General features: G+C 36.2%; 1 protein-coding gene across 1 annotated transcript in view; it reads left to right on the forward strand.

Annotated features, from left to right (window-relative positions):
- LOC139700506 (17-beta-hydroxysteroid dehydrogenase type 6-like) overlaps window positions 1–16256 on the forward strand; it is a 127347-nt gene extending 111091 nt beyond the window's left edge. The window contains exons 6-8 of the mRNA XM_071599065.1: window positions 3626–3724; window positions 5468–5585; window positions 14809–16256. Coding sequence (XP_071455166.1) covers window positions 3626–3724; window positions 5468–5585; window positions 14809–15101 — 510 coding nt within the window. The 3' untranslated portion in view covers window positions 15102–16256. The remainder of the gene's footprint in view (window positions 1–3625; window positions 3725–5467; window positions 5586–14808) is intronic.
- The last annotated feature ends 379 nt before the right edge of the window (window positions 16257–16635 follow it).

Raw genomic sequence — 16635 nt, forward strand, 5'->3', positions numbered from 1 at the left:
GACGAGATGAACTTGGAAACTTTCTCGAAGGCGGAGAAAATTTGCTCGCAGCGGTTTTTTTATTATTATGCACGCACGCACTCCTCTTAAGAGACGAGGTAATCGACTTATCAGTCGCGGGTAATCGATATTGGACTACGTATAACCTTCGCACAAGTGAAGATGGGATTTACTTGAACCTCAGAGTGATAAATTACTCAGATACGTATTCCAAAAGTTAGTGAATCGGATTATGATCCTGAATTTAGTGGAGTGGTCGACTTTATTCAGGAGACTCACCTCATTTGCGCGGTGAATTAAGTAATGCCCGACATTCCAAATCCTTAATGAGGAAGGAAACGGAAAATCATCTCGATATTTTTAATACAAAAAAAATTGGGCAACTTGTAGAAAATGACTCGAAGAAATAACGCTCATATGTCTGATCACTAATGAGATGACAAGCGTCACGAAACTCGGAAAAAGAAACCTTTGCTCGATCTCCTGGTCCATGTGCCGCGTATATTCGGAAATTATTACGCCTAAGCGTTCCGCGTGAAAAGTCGTCCATTGTCGTCAAATTGCGCATTTGATGGCCTTCTACTCGAGGATCTATTCTACATCTACTACATATTACCCTACATGACGTCACGAGGACGGGTGGCAGTGGGTATTAGGTAATGGGTAATGCCTGCATGCCATTAGGGTAATTATTGTTTGATCAATCAAAATTTACGTTTCCTACTTTTGCAGCAGCTATTATATTCTGTTATGTTATGTTGTATTATGGCATGCCACGCTTGTTTTGTCATTTTTATGCTGTTATGGTTTCATTTCATATTTAATAATATCATATTACATTAAATTATATTGCACTGCACCGTATTACATTGTATTATGTTATGTGCTATGCTATGCTAGGCTGTGCTATGAGAAGCTATGCTATTCTATGCTATGCTACGTTATGATATATTACCATACATTACATAAATCACGTTGAATTTTAGTACATTAGAGTACGTAATATTAGAATGCAATATATTTGCATTTCATTATATCATAATGGGTACGTTAAATTTTATTTGTCCTCACATATGCCTCCATCAAAACATGAACTTTCAATTTTACGAAGCGAAACCAGTCTAACGACAAAATGCCAATATTAGAAATGTATGAAGTAGCTAATCACCGATCCATGAAGCTGTAAATAAAAGAGACGCAATGCTGGATGAGAGAGACGTTTGAAACATTGATGTCGATGACACCCCATTCTTCGCATTTTAATGCCTTTCGAAATGCAATGGTGCCCAAACGATTGAAACGGAGGGATTCCTGGAGAAAGAGTACGAGGAAAGAGCGAGGATCTTTAAATCTTAAAACCTTCTGCAACTTCCAGGAGGGTCAGCAAACCCAAGTCACGCAAACGGAACTCGGTGGTGCCCCCGAACCAGTCCGGTTGAGTTGAAATAATTACCCGACATGAGCGAAAAAATCTCCATCAATTGCCCTTGTAGCACTGAACTAAACAGGAAAAGACATTTGGATGGCTATAAAAGATAATGGAGTCTGAAAGATTAACTTTAAACAGGAACCAATATCATCATAGTATTAAGCTAATTAGACAATAAACAATTAGCTGACGCAGGTACACAAACAAGGCGATTTAAGCGAGGTTGAGGTCGCAGTATGAGGACATGTAAAGGAAGTGGGAAATTGTTGCGCCAAACCAGTGGGTGAGAGAGGCATGAGGAAGTTAGAAGGGAAAATACGTTTGTGCAGGTAATGAAAGCCAGAAAAATTATTAATTGAACCAGGAATAATTCAATAGAGATAGAAAGAAGGGGAATTATATGTCAGAGACGTTAAACCAGCAATCTTAGTCATAGAAAGGGAATATGACGTACAGGTAAATGAGGATAGCTTAGCCTCAGTCTTATTCAATGGCAAGATAGAGAGGGCATTAAGAAAATTTAAACCAAATAAGACCATGGGGCTGACCAGCATTCCCAGGGAACTACTTAAAAGTTTAGGAAAAAGTATGAGGAAGATTTTTTTATGGACTAATACGTAGTATTTATAATGGAGGAATTTGGTCGGAAGAATTCGTCAAATCAGTTTTATTTCCAATTCCAAAAATAAGATAAAGACAGCCATATGAGAGAACTATCTAGCAATAAGTTTGATTTCACTCACAGCAAGTTGTTCATCAATGAAAGGATAGAGGGGAGGGTTAATGATTATCAGGGGGATGATCAGTTTGGATTCAGGATGGGGAGAGGCACACGTGAATAAAATCAAGATGTATTTTTTCCATTCGTAGATTCTCGAATGGAGTTCGTTATAGTAAATTGGGTAGAAATGATGAATGTATAGCAGTAGATAGGAGTGTTTTTGAGGGATAGGAGACACCCGTAACATATCCATAAGTTAAGCCGATTAGGTGCGCGTGGTGTATGGGGTGTCAAGCAAAAAAATCAAGGAGTTAGGAAGAGGATTAAAACAGGGATATACTTTTCAACCTGTGGACGTTGAAACGGATAGAAAATGCAACAATTTCAGAGTGTAAAAAACATTCGCCTATACTGGGATCCTTGACTGGGATCCCCGGTCAAGGCGAATGATTTTTACACTCTGAAATTTTTGCATTGAAATGCACATTAGCGGATGACTCCTTTAAAAAAGTTACTGTTGCGGCATCTTCCGCAGTTTCTTTGGAATTTGTCAAGGTAAGAAAAATTAAATGGACAGATAGGGAATCAAACTAAAAAGTATTATTAAAAACTGTGGGGCAGGAAAGAGGGCTGTTGGGAGAAATCCAAAAGAGTTTGGAATGATGCAGAACATTTTGATTGGCGATGAAATTCTGAAGACTGTGATAAGTGACCGTTGCCACCAGGAAAAATTCCTAATTGCAACGATAAATCCTTAAATAGAAAATTAACGTAATGGGGAGAATATTAGACAAGCGAGGTATGAGGAAGACAAGGATAGGCGTGTCGGACAATATGAATGGAGGTAGAAAGCATGTGGAATGGATGAACAGTTTATTGTGGTGTTGCATGCCATTATGTGTTTCTTTTTAGGATAAGCCAAGATATGTTAGCATGTGTCCTTCCAAAACCCTACCTTGAAACGGTAGACTGCCATATAACGTACATAAGAGCTGAAAACGAAATTTATCAAGAGCAAGATTGATAATTGTTTTCGATGAGCAAGTTGGTCATCATACTTTTTATTATTTAGCTGTTAATTAAGTTTATTTAATTTAAATTTCTCCTCAATCACATCCAAACTCTTCACACAAAACACTGTGTAAATAAGTGAACTGTTTCATATGCTCTAGTTTATGCCCCAACAACTTTATTGTCAATCTTAGCATATCAATTTCTTGAGAATATCATTAACAGTTCGATTACACTTATCAATAACGCCGTTTTCCCCACCGTTAAGAGGATTATATATTTTTATAATGGTAAGTCATACGTGTACCGAAAGTACCACCAGAGGAAAAGTAAGCTGGACCCCACACACTTTTATTTTCGCCGTGTTGGCTTCCCGACCTTAATTTCCGTACGTCTCACTGTTGATTAGCAAAGCAGCGCAGAAATTAATGATAATGAATTCTTTATTTCTCTCTTCCAACCAGAGTACGGTGGGAAAATTTCTGAGCAAGGCCCGTCCCCCTTCCAAGATCACCGAGGTCGTGGACGACATGGTGGATGCTGTGATTGGAGAGCACCCAAAGGTACGTGTAACATTACATTACTCAAAAAGTTAATATATATACGAGAAAAAAAATACATGTATATATGTGTATATATATATATATATATATATATATATATATATATATATATATATGGAAATAGATATAAGGAAAACGGATAGGAACACATATAAAGGACGAACACAATAGAGGGGGGGAAGGCAGAATCGAACGGATCACATGAGTAAAAATATTTCCTTGACCGGGACTCGAACACCGGATCTTTCCACTTTTGGTGTTCGAGTCTCGGTCAAGGAAATATTTTTACTCTTGTGATCCGTTCGATTCCGCCTTCCCCACCTCTATTGTGTTTGTCTTTTATATGTGTTCCTATCCGTTTTCCTTATATCTATTTCCATGTGAATGAATATTTGTTCGCCGTATGGCGGGATTTTGTGTTTGAATAAATAAATAAATATATATATATATATCCTGTGCCCACACATACTCATAAATAAATGGCATATACAGGGTTGCACCCAATTCGTATGTACACTAACATACGAATACAAGGTCAGCATCATGCATAAAATCTCACATTAAATATACTTTTTTAAAGTACACTTTTAGGGAACCCTAGCGTAGACAGCTTAAACGTTAAAATTTTCAATGGATAGCGATGTGCTTGGAGATGATTTATTGAAGGTTTCAAAATGTCTGGGGTAGTTCGACACGAGCAGAATAGCCGCATCAATTCTGAGCTATGAAATATTGTCAAAAACAGGGTGCGGCAATATAAATTCCTTTTTTATAAAGTAAAACCCCTTTAAAAAATGGAAGTCATGGTGCCGCACCCTGTAAAAGGCACGAACTCTATGTTCACGGGTGCGAACTACAACTGGAAGAAGTGTATTAGTTTTCAATCAGAGAATATTTGACAACTTTTTAATTTTTTCAATACAAACTAAATGTGCAATTTCCTAAAAGTTGTCCTCAAACCGTCCATACTACGATGGGCAGCATATTAATGTGTTTTCCAGAAGAGTTCAAGGGTTTCGCTCGGGCCAGGAAATGGAGGTCCAATGAAAGCCAATTCGCGACTATCGCTGCATTCCTAAGCCTTGTCTAAGGGGGCACAAGTCGAAACACCCCACTCTAGAATAAGCCCCTCCTCAATCCCGCATACTTCCTTCCTCCCTTCATTCCATCCAACATGCCAATTCTATTTCTGTCCTTTCATCGTTTGCCTAATCTAACAGTCTCCCAACATCCCATTGCCGATCAAAATACTTTGCGTCCATCTTTCCTGCCATCTTGGGATTTCTCTCAGCAATTCCCTCTCCTCCCTCATCATGCCTAGCATTTCCTCCTTTGGTTTCCTTTCCGTCCTTTCACCGTTTCCATCCCTCTCCAAACCCTTCTTTCAAAAGCCTCAAATCTACGTCCATCATTTTGCCCCAACGACCAAATTTCCATGCCAAAATAAACTTACGCTCCATAATGAAGTTTTCGCTTATACAGGCATTTTCCAAACAGTATCTGTCAACATCTCTGTCAGTGATTCCCTTCTTCTCTTTGGAAACGTCTTGGCTAGCGCAGAGATTATATTCTGCATGTAAAAACATTTCAGTAACCCTTTTTTGAGTTCGTAATCCCAAGCCGCATCATTTTCAAGCTATCGCCCCATTTAGTCTTTTAATGTATCGCATGTAATTTTTTTTCCCGCCACTCCGCTTGGATAGTTTCCAGTAAAATTATTGTTTCGCGTTTTTTCACCAACAGAGACGCTACGTTCCCAGCGTATCGGCGCAGCTTCGCGCCAAGATCCTGACGTCGCTGCCCTCAGATCTTCTGGACTACGTCCTCTGCTTGGCGCAACCAAAGACTCCGCCCGCCGCAGGTACACCTCAAGACAAGTTTTGCTTGATTTTTTATCAACCTGCAGTACATTTATTGCCAACCGCTGAAGTTAAAATCATACAATTTATACCCGGTTTCACATGCGAAATTATATTAAGTATATACATTCTCTTAATGGCATTCCCATTGATATTATTGCAATATTTTTTTTAGTTTGTCAAAAAAAATAAAATTGTAGACACTGCAATAAATGTAATGAACTCCATTCTCCCTAAAAACAATTAGCGTTTAGTCAATTGCCTCAAATTTTTAACTCATTCTAGCGCTTAAACATGAAATTTTCTACAATGCACTTTTACTATAAGTTCCAAGGATGAATATATGTACGTACAATTACACAGTTAGAAGACGAATTGCGTTTATTCAATGGAAATGATTATACATTTATCGTACGTTATCTAGTCCTGCAGTTTGTGCCGAGTCTAAAAATGAAATCTATAATAACAAGTCTTAGTTTATGTAAAATTTTCACTTATATATATAAGGAAAGCTATGATCACATTCATCAACCCGTAGGTGATTGTGTATATATGTATTTTGTGTCTGTGTGTAAAAAATGTATACACATACGCACTCTGCCTTGATAAATGTGATTTGAACTGCGAAAATTCGGAGTACATACGAGTTTCTCTGTGTTTTTGTTCGCTAGCGCTCTGTCGCGTCTTCGTTTTCATCACATATTTATGTATAATGAAAACGAAGTATATTATGTATACTACGAATTAAACGATATATATATATATATATGTGTATATATATATATATATATATATATATATATATATATATATATATATATATATATATATGTGTGTATATATATATATATATATATATATATATATATATATATATATATATATATATATAATGTATAACACTTAGCACTAGTGGACACAGACAAAAACACACAGAAACACACAAAAACGTGACTCACTATTTTTCGAATTTTCGGTGGTCGTGACCACCTTTATCAAGGAAGAGAGGGACAGAACTTCTTTGTCTGTGTGTGTTTTTGTCTGTGTCCACTAGTGCTAAGTGTTATACATTATTATTCACGTCCGTGAGACTTTCAAAAAGTGTTATATATATATATATATATATATATATGCTTTCGTAGACGTAACACAGAAGTGCCGAATAGTACAATACACAGTTACACACAATATAGAAACACAAAAAAAGAAGAACACTCACACGTTATTTCTTGATATTTCGACGGAAACAATCCGTCTTCATCTGAAGATATAGAAGTAATGCTATATATATATATATATATATATATATATATATATATATATATATATATATATATATATATATATATATATGTGTGTGTGTGTGTGTGTGTGTGTGTGTGTATACGAGTGTATACGTGTGTATATACTCGTATATACTATATATATATATATATATATATATATATATATATATATATATATATATATAAACCTTCGTGGATTTATTATGTATTTAAAAAGCTGCAGATACAAAAGAACTCCATCCAGTTTCGCTGACTTAGTATCTTCGATTAATAACAACATTCTGCTCGCCTTCACTATTTTTATCAATGCTGACAATCTTTATCTTCGGGAAAGAAAAAACAATATAAATCTCGCAGTTATCTGCTTTTTATCCAAAAATAATTCATAAAATAGTTTTTTGCTTTCACACGATAAAACAATCTGACGTCGTATCAGTCCATAATCAGAAATTAAGATAGACGAATCTCTTCATCTGAGGAAAGATTGAAACATTTTAGTCAACTCTCCCACTAAAGCCCTCGTTAACTAACTTACGAGTTAGAGACTAACGTATCTACGCGTAGATGCCGTCGAACACCCCGCAGAAGCCAATCGCGGAGACGGTCGGCAAACATGTTTGAATGTCGAGTTTACAGCGAGAAATGTACTTGAAAGACGCTCGATAGTCGATTTCTAACGGTTGAAGGTTGTGGGCGCTAATTAGGCAACCAACCACATGCCGAGAGAGCACATGAATTCAAGCGCTCATGGCATTGACGTCTGGAGGAAAATCCTAAGATTTGTTCGACGTACTCTAAGCTACGCATTGGTTACGACAGAAATTTAACGACAACGCTGAAATCTGTTTCAAGATTTTATTGATGGTATATACGTTGACGATATTCATGACCACTTGAACTTTACATTAAAAATTAGGGAACGGTCGCTGAAAAAGTAATTAGACAATTCTGTTAACCATGGAGTCAAAACTATGCGTTCACTCGTACAAAAGCGATCGTAGCGACAAAAGAAGCGCGAAAAATGTAGATGTTTATTTACATACATTCGATGTGTCCGTGGATACGACGAAAAGTACATAACACTCATAATTTAAATAGTTACTTTAATTGTTTAATATATTTTGAAAAGTAAAAGTAAAAGATATGAGTTAAAGTAATAATTTCTCAGATGTAGAATTGTAATTGAAGTTACGGCCGTAAGAAGAATTTGACATCCGTGAAAACTTATGGGATGCGGTTTCAACAACGACATTTAATACTTGATCGTGGATATCTTGCGACCAAATCGGGAATCAAACAATATGGCGGATAATTTTTTGTCATCTGACGAAGAAAATAAAGTAGTACTTCATTAATTTAATTTAAGGTATAGCAAACGGGTTTATTAGAGTGTCTACAATTAATGCACTAGACGAAAATAAGTTAAAGCGAAGCATTCCACCGATGAATACGTCGTAAGAAGAAATGATCTTGTTATCTACTTGATGACTGGTTCTCTACAAAATTATCATTTTGAACGACCTGGAGTTTAATTGCGACGCAGTATCATCAGGTCATTAACATAAAACAATTCCACCAAGTGACGCCGCATACCGTTAATTTTATCACCGATGAGTCAAATTTTAGAGTCGTCTAAGAGTCGTCCGGCAACGAACCCTCGAAGAAATCTTGGTCACGGACAGGTCTTATTTTCCAGTGGTCAAAATGGACCCCTAAAGAAGCGTTCTCGGTATCCATGGAATCAATGCGCTGACTTTGCAAAATATATGTACATCTATGGAAAGTGTATACTAAGAAGTGACAGGCTTTTCAACTTTCTGGTGTCCGTAATCTGGCAGGAAAATATGAGGTGACTTTAGAACTTAAACGCACCTCTTACACGGTCGAAAACAATTTTGAATATCTACCATTATTCCTTTACAATTGGCCCGGTGGACTGTTGTCTCAGAGACACCTCAACCCTATCACCCTATCACTCTTAATTTCTTCCGCGAGTATGGGATAATTTAATAGAAAATGCGATCTACAGAAGTCAATACTTTTAAGTGGTTGCTCCAACTTGGGTGGGTCTGACTCAGATCAGCTAAATATGTTAGCATTTTTTATCGCGTTGCTTTTTATGCGCGTGGATTCTTTGTACCGTATGGTCAATCTCCACTTGTTACCTTCAGTATTTCTTGTCTCGAAAAGATCTGTTGAATAGACATCTAATGAAAGAAATAACTGATATTCAAATAAAATTTATATACCTGGATTAAAGGTGCTGGGCAATGTCTGTGGTTCATAAAACGATCCAAGAATAACCAGAAGATGGCATCAAGAAAAGGAAGTGGTGTGCTTAAGATGTGAATAAAAATAATCAATTCTCACATCAAAGATCACTTGGATAAGTTCAAAACGTCTTTATTTTTTTAAACAGTATTTAGAATTAACACAAGGAGAAACTGAAGAAATAATTCCAAATGAACAAATCGTCGACTCTGGTTAGATTAAAAAATTGACGATTTTTAAGGGACGAGCCATTTCATATTTGTTGAAAAATAAATAGTTACTAGTGAATAAAGGTATAAAAGTGTAGTTATTTCCATTTTGAATATTATTATATTGTTTAAGGAACAGTTATTTTGTATATTTGTGATAAAATTATCATAATAATGTTCATAACAGTTAAATGGCTCTTTTAGACCCATTTAACGGCAAACGGTGTTTCTAAATTCCACGCGCCTAAAGGGTTAATTAGTTTATATTTAATCAATGCGGACACAAATTTATTTGTGTGAAAAGTTAAAAAAAATTATTTTGTTTCACGTCCAAAAATGCCGTCTTTTCCCCTTAAGATGTTTTCTAGATCCGCTACTACACCCAAGACGTTGATCGCCGGTTCGTTTATGTGTACATCTCCGGCGACTACTTGCGTGGTACGATAAACACACTGAATGAAACTGATGTGGTCCAGGATCCCTAATACTTCTTTCTACATGACATCTAGAAATAAATTTCAACTGTGAAGACGAACTGATAAAAACTCCTCGCCACGTTACGCAAAACACGCTATTTTTCTTCCAAAATCTCTTCATCTCCACGCTACGCGAGTTTTAACATGCCGCATACGCACCAGACCCAATTTCTTACCCTAAGGGCACCTCTTCTTTAAGATAAAACCTCTACTACAAAATCCTTGGATAAGGTTTTCCAATTTTTACTCCAATTTTTACAATTTTGTAAATTATTTCTTCCTTCGCCGATGCAAGAAAATTAATGGATGGGAAGAGATCATCCATTTTACGAAGGTATTAATATTTCGAAATCGTTGCCCAACATGTAGATTAGCATCACCCTTCGACGAAAATGAGTAATTCAGTCGGATTCATGACCAGAAGAAGCCATAAGATAGGGCCGACAGCTCAAATTATCTGGAATGCGAATGTCCTTTAACGTGTCTTCTATGTATATTTTTGAGTTATATATATATAGAAAATATAAAGATATATATATATATATATTTATATATATATATATATATATATATTTATATATATATATATATATATATATATATATATATATATATATATATTGATGATTTACATTCATTTTTCCTGCCTCCTTATGATTCCTCCCAACAAAACCACGCTCCACAACAAATTTTTACCAGTCGTTTCTTAACATCCTTACTCAACGTACCCGTCATCAATTCCCGACTCTTTGTGAAAGCGTCTTTGCCTAACGCAACTATTCTTCTTAGACCTTTACTAGTGTGACCATCTTGGCCAAAAATACTGCCAAGATAGATGTACTGCTTCGCTTACTCTATTTTATGACCTATTTTGATTTTTCATCTTACCTTTACTCCCTCTCGAAAACCTCACAGTCTTTAATTTGATTACATTGATTCTCATGCCTATCATTAAGGCGTTCAGCAATGATTGTAACGCCATGGCTGATTGGTTAACTAAAGTTTGAAAATTTCCTAATATAGCCGTAGATCTAGATGTAGATATAACTGAAGATCAACAAAACTGATCTAGTCATCGGTTTGAGATAATACCGATTTTAACTAAGCCAAGTTTTAGTGCCAAGAAGGTGTTTCAGTGATTTCTCAACTGGAAGTTTACCTATCAATCATAAAGCTCAATTAACTATGGCGTTTCCTTGGTCAAGGTAATGTCTTCCTCCTGCGGAAGCCTTTCCTTAAAAGGAAGATGTTTATGTTATAGTCAATGAAGGAAGTTTGCTTGAGTGTTATTTCTTTATTTCGACATTCTGTGAAACAGGATGTCACGTCTTATGGCGAGGAAAAAAATGCTGACCTTGGACTATGGCAGGTGTGATTTGAGTCCAGAACCTCGAGAGGTTTCCGGAATACCAATACTTAATATATTTTCGCGAATTCTTTAAATTTTGAATACCTCATCATTCGTCAACAGAAAGTAGTGTAGCCCACTTTAAATAGACTCTTACACATATCTCTTGTCGTCATTATTATTTTATAAAAAATCTATATCTACACCATATTCAAGCCTTCGCAAGAGTGTGTGGAGGGGGGTGTTAAGGTACCAATTATGCATGCAAAACTATTAATTCATACGCACATTTTGATGTATATTTGCTAATATGTACAAACACACTCTTACATATACATGCCTAATGTACATCATGCAATAATCGGTGTTTGAATAAATCATTACATACTAGTCGTTAATTAAATATAAGCGGTCATTGTTGTTCGATTGTTTTATGACTTTGTCGGAAGAACGAGTGCTTGAATTTGTTTGTGACGGTTTCTGTCCCACTTATTTTATCCCCCGGTGTCCCAATCTATCAATATGATTTGAAGTCATAGTCATCCCCCTAATTGTTTTAAGGAAACTCTGGTGTTCTGTACATTTTCAAAATTCTTAAAGGCTGCCAATATAATTCTTACAACATACCCGATCATGCACACCTTTCTCTTAACAAAATATTTCTTTCAAAATGCAATAATATGCGTAAATATTGTAATATAAGTCATTTTCACAACACGTTAATCTAAGTAAATGTTTTACCTTAAAATCCTAGATTTTACTGTATGCATTCAGTCATGAAGAAGACTACGCCTGATGGAAATAGAAATGTATGTCCTGAGGCCCGGCACATAATTCACGGTGCTCACGGAAACCATTAGATTTTCAAGAAAAAAATTTCAAACTAAAAAAAATCAAGCATAAATCCCGAAAACAAGCTTTGGTAAAATTGTACACAATGTAACTCCCAATGGAGACGATTTGGAATGGAATTAGCGAATCTGAGACCTGATACATTAACTGGTTTGATAATGCAACATATTAAAAAACACAATTGGCTTCCAAGTTTTCTCTGACTCAAGGAAGACATTTCGAAAATTTTTAAAGTTTCATTCAAAATATGTAGAAGAGGACAAATGTAAAGAGGGCAAATGATTTTATAAAACGATTAGGGTTATTTTATATATATTCCAGTTTTTGATTTGGGTTAAATGATAAATGGAACCATCCATTCATGCAGAAAATCGTTCTGAGGTCACCACAACACCGAGTTGAAGGTGGCCATGCGAAAGAAAGAACGAGCTTCGTAGTAGATTTCAGAAATTTAGCCGAAATGGTTTCGCCACGCTGCGCATCATCTCCCTTAAGATGGTTCCCAGATGGATCCAAGGTCTATATCGAGAATGACTCTTATGAACCCACTTGAGCCATTCGCTTTGAAAAATAAATCCAAAGTCTTTGGCCAGCTGCCTTATCATAGCGTCTATTTTTCACGCAGTTCCTGACATGGCCTCCATCATGGGTGGGTTGGAAAAATCAGTGCGGGCGAAGAATTTTTTCGCGTGCGACCACCCAGGCAGGGGGGCCTATTCTGTATGGTCTCGGAACCGCCGTTACTCGATTGTTGCGTCAAAGCATCAACAATTGTCCAATTCTTGCGCATTAAATTCGGGATTCATATTTAAGTACGTGCGAGCAATAAAATCGATTGGAAAGAGTGGATGTTGTTGGAGAAATCAGTAGAAAGCAGTAAAAGTGAACGGGAGAGATATGAGATGGATGTATCGGGTACCTGAAGACTGTGAGTGATACTATATTAGTTTCGCGTAAGGAGGGAATGGTGATGAGAAAATACTATAAGTCAAGAAAGTTGTTCGCGAGTGCTAAGTATGGAGTTCCAAGGCTCAAACAGTACGGATCTCCAACAACAGACCCTTAATATGTGAAAAACTGATGATTATTTGTCATAAATATATACTTACAATCTCTGGCATTTTGCTCCCGATTGATATACTTAGGAACATTTGGACAATACATGACGAAGTTCGCTCAATTACTGATCTAAGTTTGCTTGGAAGATATTTAGATGCAAAACACCAGCATAATGTTCCTATAGATTACACGTATCTATTATTTGGCTCTTCAATCGAACGGGATGAAAATTTTCTCATTACCTCAATCGTTTCTCACAATTCTTTTTCATTTTATTGAATAGACTGCGCAGCTAGTATAAAGCGTGGATGAGTGACGAGAAAAATATAATTTTATTTATCTGTATTCCCTACAAACTACCGCTGGGGTGGTAATTAACTCTTCAAAAATGAACAATATGATGGTGAACTCATTACGCGCTCGTGCATTAACATTCCATCTTGAGCATGCCTGTTCTCTTCTGAATTCTCGATTTCCATGTACCCGAACAACATTTTAATAAATATTTATGCTAATATTTTTAAAATATGCATATTTTAAAAATGTGTGCGATATAGTTGGGGGGTGTAAACTGTACCACTTTAAACAATTTCCTTGCATGGTAAATAACCTTAACTTGGGAAAGCAGTTAGTATGGACATCATGATGCAATTCTAGTTGGCAAAAGATACACTTATAAATATTGGGAAGTTTATAATCAGGATTAATGAGTTGAGACGCACAGAAGATTAGCTATGATTTTAAAGAAAAGCGTGGAACACCATGGTTAAGGAATATGGTCTTGGCGAAAAAGGGAATGATATATATATATATATATATATATATATATATATATATATATATATATATATATATATATATATATTAAATTGGCAGTCTTTAATAAGTGTGTGTGATGAAGTATGGCATTGATAAGCAGGACAGTGACGAAGAAATCGAAGAGTTTTCGGATGGATCAGAGGGAATGGAAGTCACTTAAGAAATTTCGAAGAAGAGGGAATACGTAGATGGCTGCTGCGCGGAGGAACGAGAAAGGGGTGGAAATATAAGGAGGAAGTGGGATAGATATGGAATATATTATGTATTTTGGACATTATATAAGAATGAACGCATTTAAAATTAATGCTCTTTAGTCGATTTCATCATGTTGCTTCTTATTTCGGACGCATGAATAAGTACATTTCCTTTGAACAGAAAGTTTCGAATGAAATAGTTTTTGATGGCAAATATTGTGTGTACTTGTGACGATACCTCAAATAAATGCGTATCTCTTGGGGTATGTTAAATACAAAAACCAAATATTTTAAGTTACACCTTAGCAATACCATTAACCTTTCAGAAAAAATGCTGCATTTGCAGATTGAAATAAAATTATTGAAATATTGTTATAAAAATGTTGACAAGGAAGTACTGGCTTCTGATCAGAGGACTCCTGATGATCAATGAAGATATTTACACATAACAATAGATGCGATAATAATACTTTTGCATTAAATAATCAATTGTTTTCCCCGAAAAACAATTGATTATATTTTTGACAATTGACATCGCACAATTTGCCAAACATTTCATTTACCAACAATGGATCCCAAACATACCATCCCACAATGTGAATCAGAGGGAATGATTCATATTAGATTACAAACTTGTAATCACATCACCCACTCCCTATAGACGCTATCTCCTTCAGGGGATTAAAAAAACTATTCTTTTCCTTCTGCCAGTGAGCGCATCCTTCGAGAAGAGGAACCTGCAGAGCCCTTACACTAAGACGAAGAGGTATACGCTGAAGCACGCCGTGTCGATGCCTCTGCCGGAAAGGCGACGCACGGAGGAGCTGCTGGTGCCAGCGGACGGCGGGACTGCATTCCCCTTCCCCAGCAAGGGGCCCATCGGTGACGGGACCGCGAGCAACAACAACGAGAAAGATGAGAGCGACAGGACGACTCCCGGGGGCAGCGCGCCGCCGCCATCATCCGTCACCGCCAAGGCCTCATCAACAGGCGTAGAGGAATGAGCGGACGAGGCTGCCGTCGTTGAGGTCATCGGCCACGACGTGCAGAAAACTAATTTTGCTATCACCTAGTCGCGCTGCTTTTGTTTCCAACTGCATTAACTTCAACGGTGCCACGGGACCCTTTCCCCACATGCGGAAATGTCAAGGTCAGCCTCGAAAGCGGCGGCACCACCACGACCACCAATAGGCAGAAGAAAAAAAAACGTATCCCAGCCGGTGCCCACTTAAAATTATTTTAATGCATTTATAGAAGAATGTTTTGTGACGTTCGCGCAGAAATTCAAACTCAGGAGACCGTTCTATCGTTTTCAGAATTTAACTTCTGAAGTATTATTAATCAATTCTCCAATCACCTCAACGCTGTGCTCCCTAGCTTGAACACAATTTCCCACAAGCCATATGACAATGCTCTTGATTACAGTATTACACTCGATTCATCATGTTTGTACATATATCATTTGTGACAGAATCCAATGTCCAGCATTCATCGGAAAGTGAGATGTCATAAATCAAGATACAAATATCCTGGTGGCTAGAAGGTGGAGTAGGTATATTTAAAATTCAAAATATTACATTTTAGCAAGTGCACTCCTCCAACTATGGCAAGATTTAGTGTACATTTGTGTGAGGTGCCAGTTCAGAATGAATGAAAATGTAGCCATCCCAAGATGATTAATGGAAATGCATTGCTTCATTGTTCATCCCTGATTATGTAAAATATGAGTCTATGCATATATTAGAACTAAAATCCTAAAGAAAAGTGAGCATCAAAGTTCTGGTGTTCAAGACAGTGATGTGCAATTTCCTTTCAATGCACACCCAATTTTAATGCGTTAGCTCCAACATTGTGGATTGCAGCATGCCTCCCTTAAAACAATACAGTTGAATGCACATGCCATTAAGTAATACTTACACAAATAATTATAAAATTGTAAATATTTTCTTGAAGTAGTTTTAGCCATATAGTGCCAATTTGATTTTTAATCATTAAATTGTTTATAGTGAAAATATTACTCATGACTTTACAAGTAAAATAATTTTGTAATGTAAAAAAATACTGAAAGTAAATATGTACATAAATCCTCAAATCCTGCAAATATATGTATTATGTAACTTCATTAAAGGAAAATGTATGTATATATTTCATGAACTAAAAGTTGCTATCATAAACATTTTCAGAATAAAAACCAATTATAAATGCCATTCAGCTTCTTAATCAAAAGATGCATAAATTAATTAAAAATAGCAAGTGGAAAATTGCTATTTTTAATTAATCATGATATTCCACCATATCACGCCTGAAATGTCTCTTTTTATCAGATGCATAGATGGAAAAAAACATTAAAATGTTTATGTTGTTATTTCCCAAAATTATTTCACTAACATAGTCATTGACTTTTGATTCAGAGCATAAAAATGGGCTTTAGTCCATATAAAGATACTTGTCCTTAGAAGAATATGTGAATTAAATTAAGAAAAATAATTTTTAGATAATTGTGAGGCTTTCCGGCTATATTATGGTGAAAGAATGAGA

The sequence above is a fragment of the Hetaerina americana genome, unplaced genomic scaffold, assembly GCF_022747635.1.
Source record: "Hetaerina americana unplaced genomic scaffold, ioHetAmer1.1.p SCAF_1, whole genome shotgun sequence".
Taxonomy (NCBI): Eukaryota; Metazoa; Arthropoda; class Insecta; order Odonata; family Calopterygidae; genus Hetaerina; species Hetaerina americana.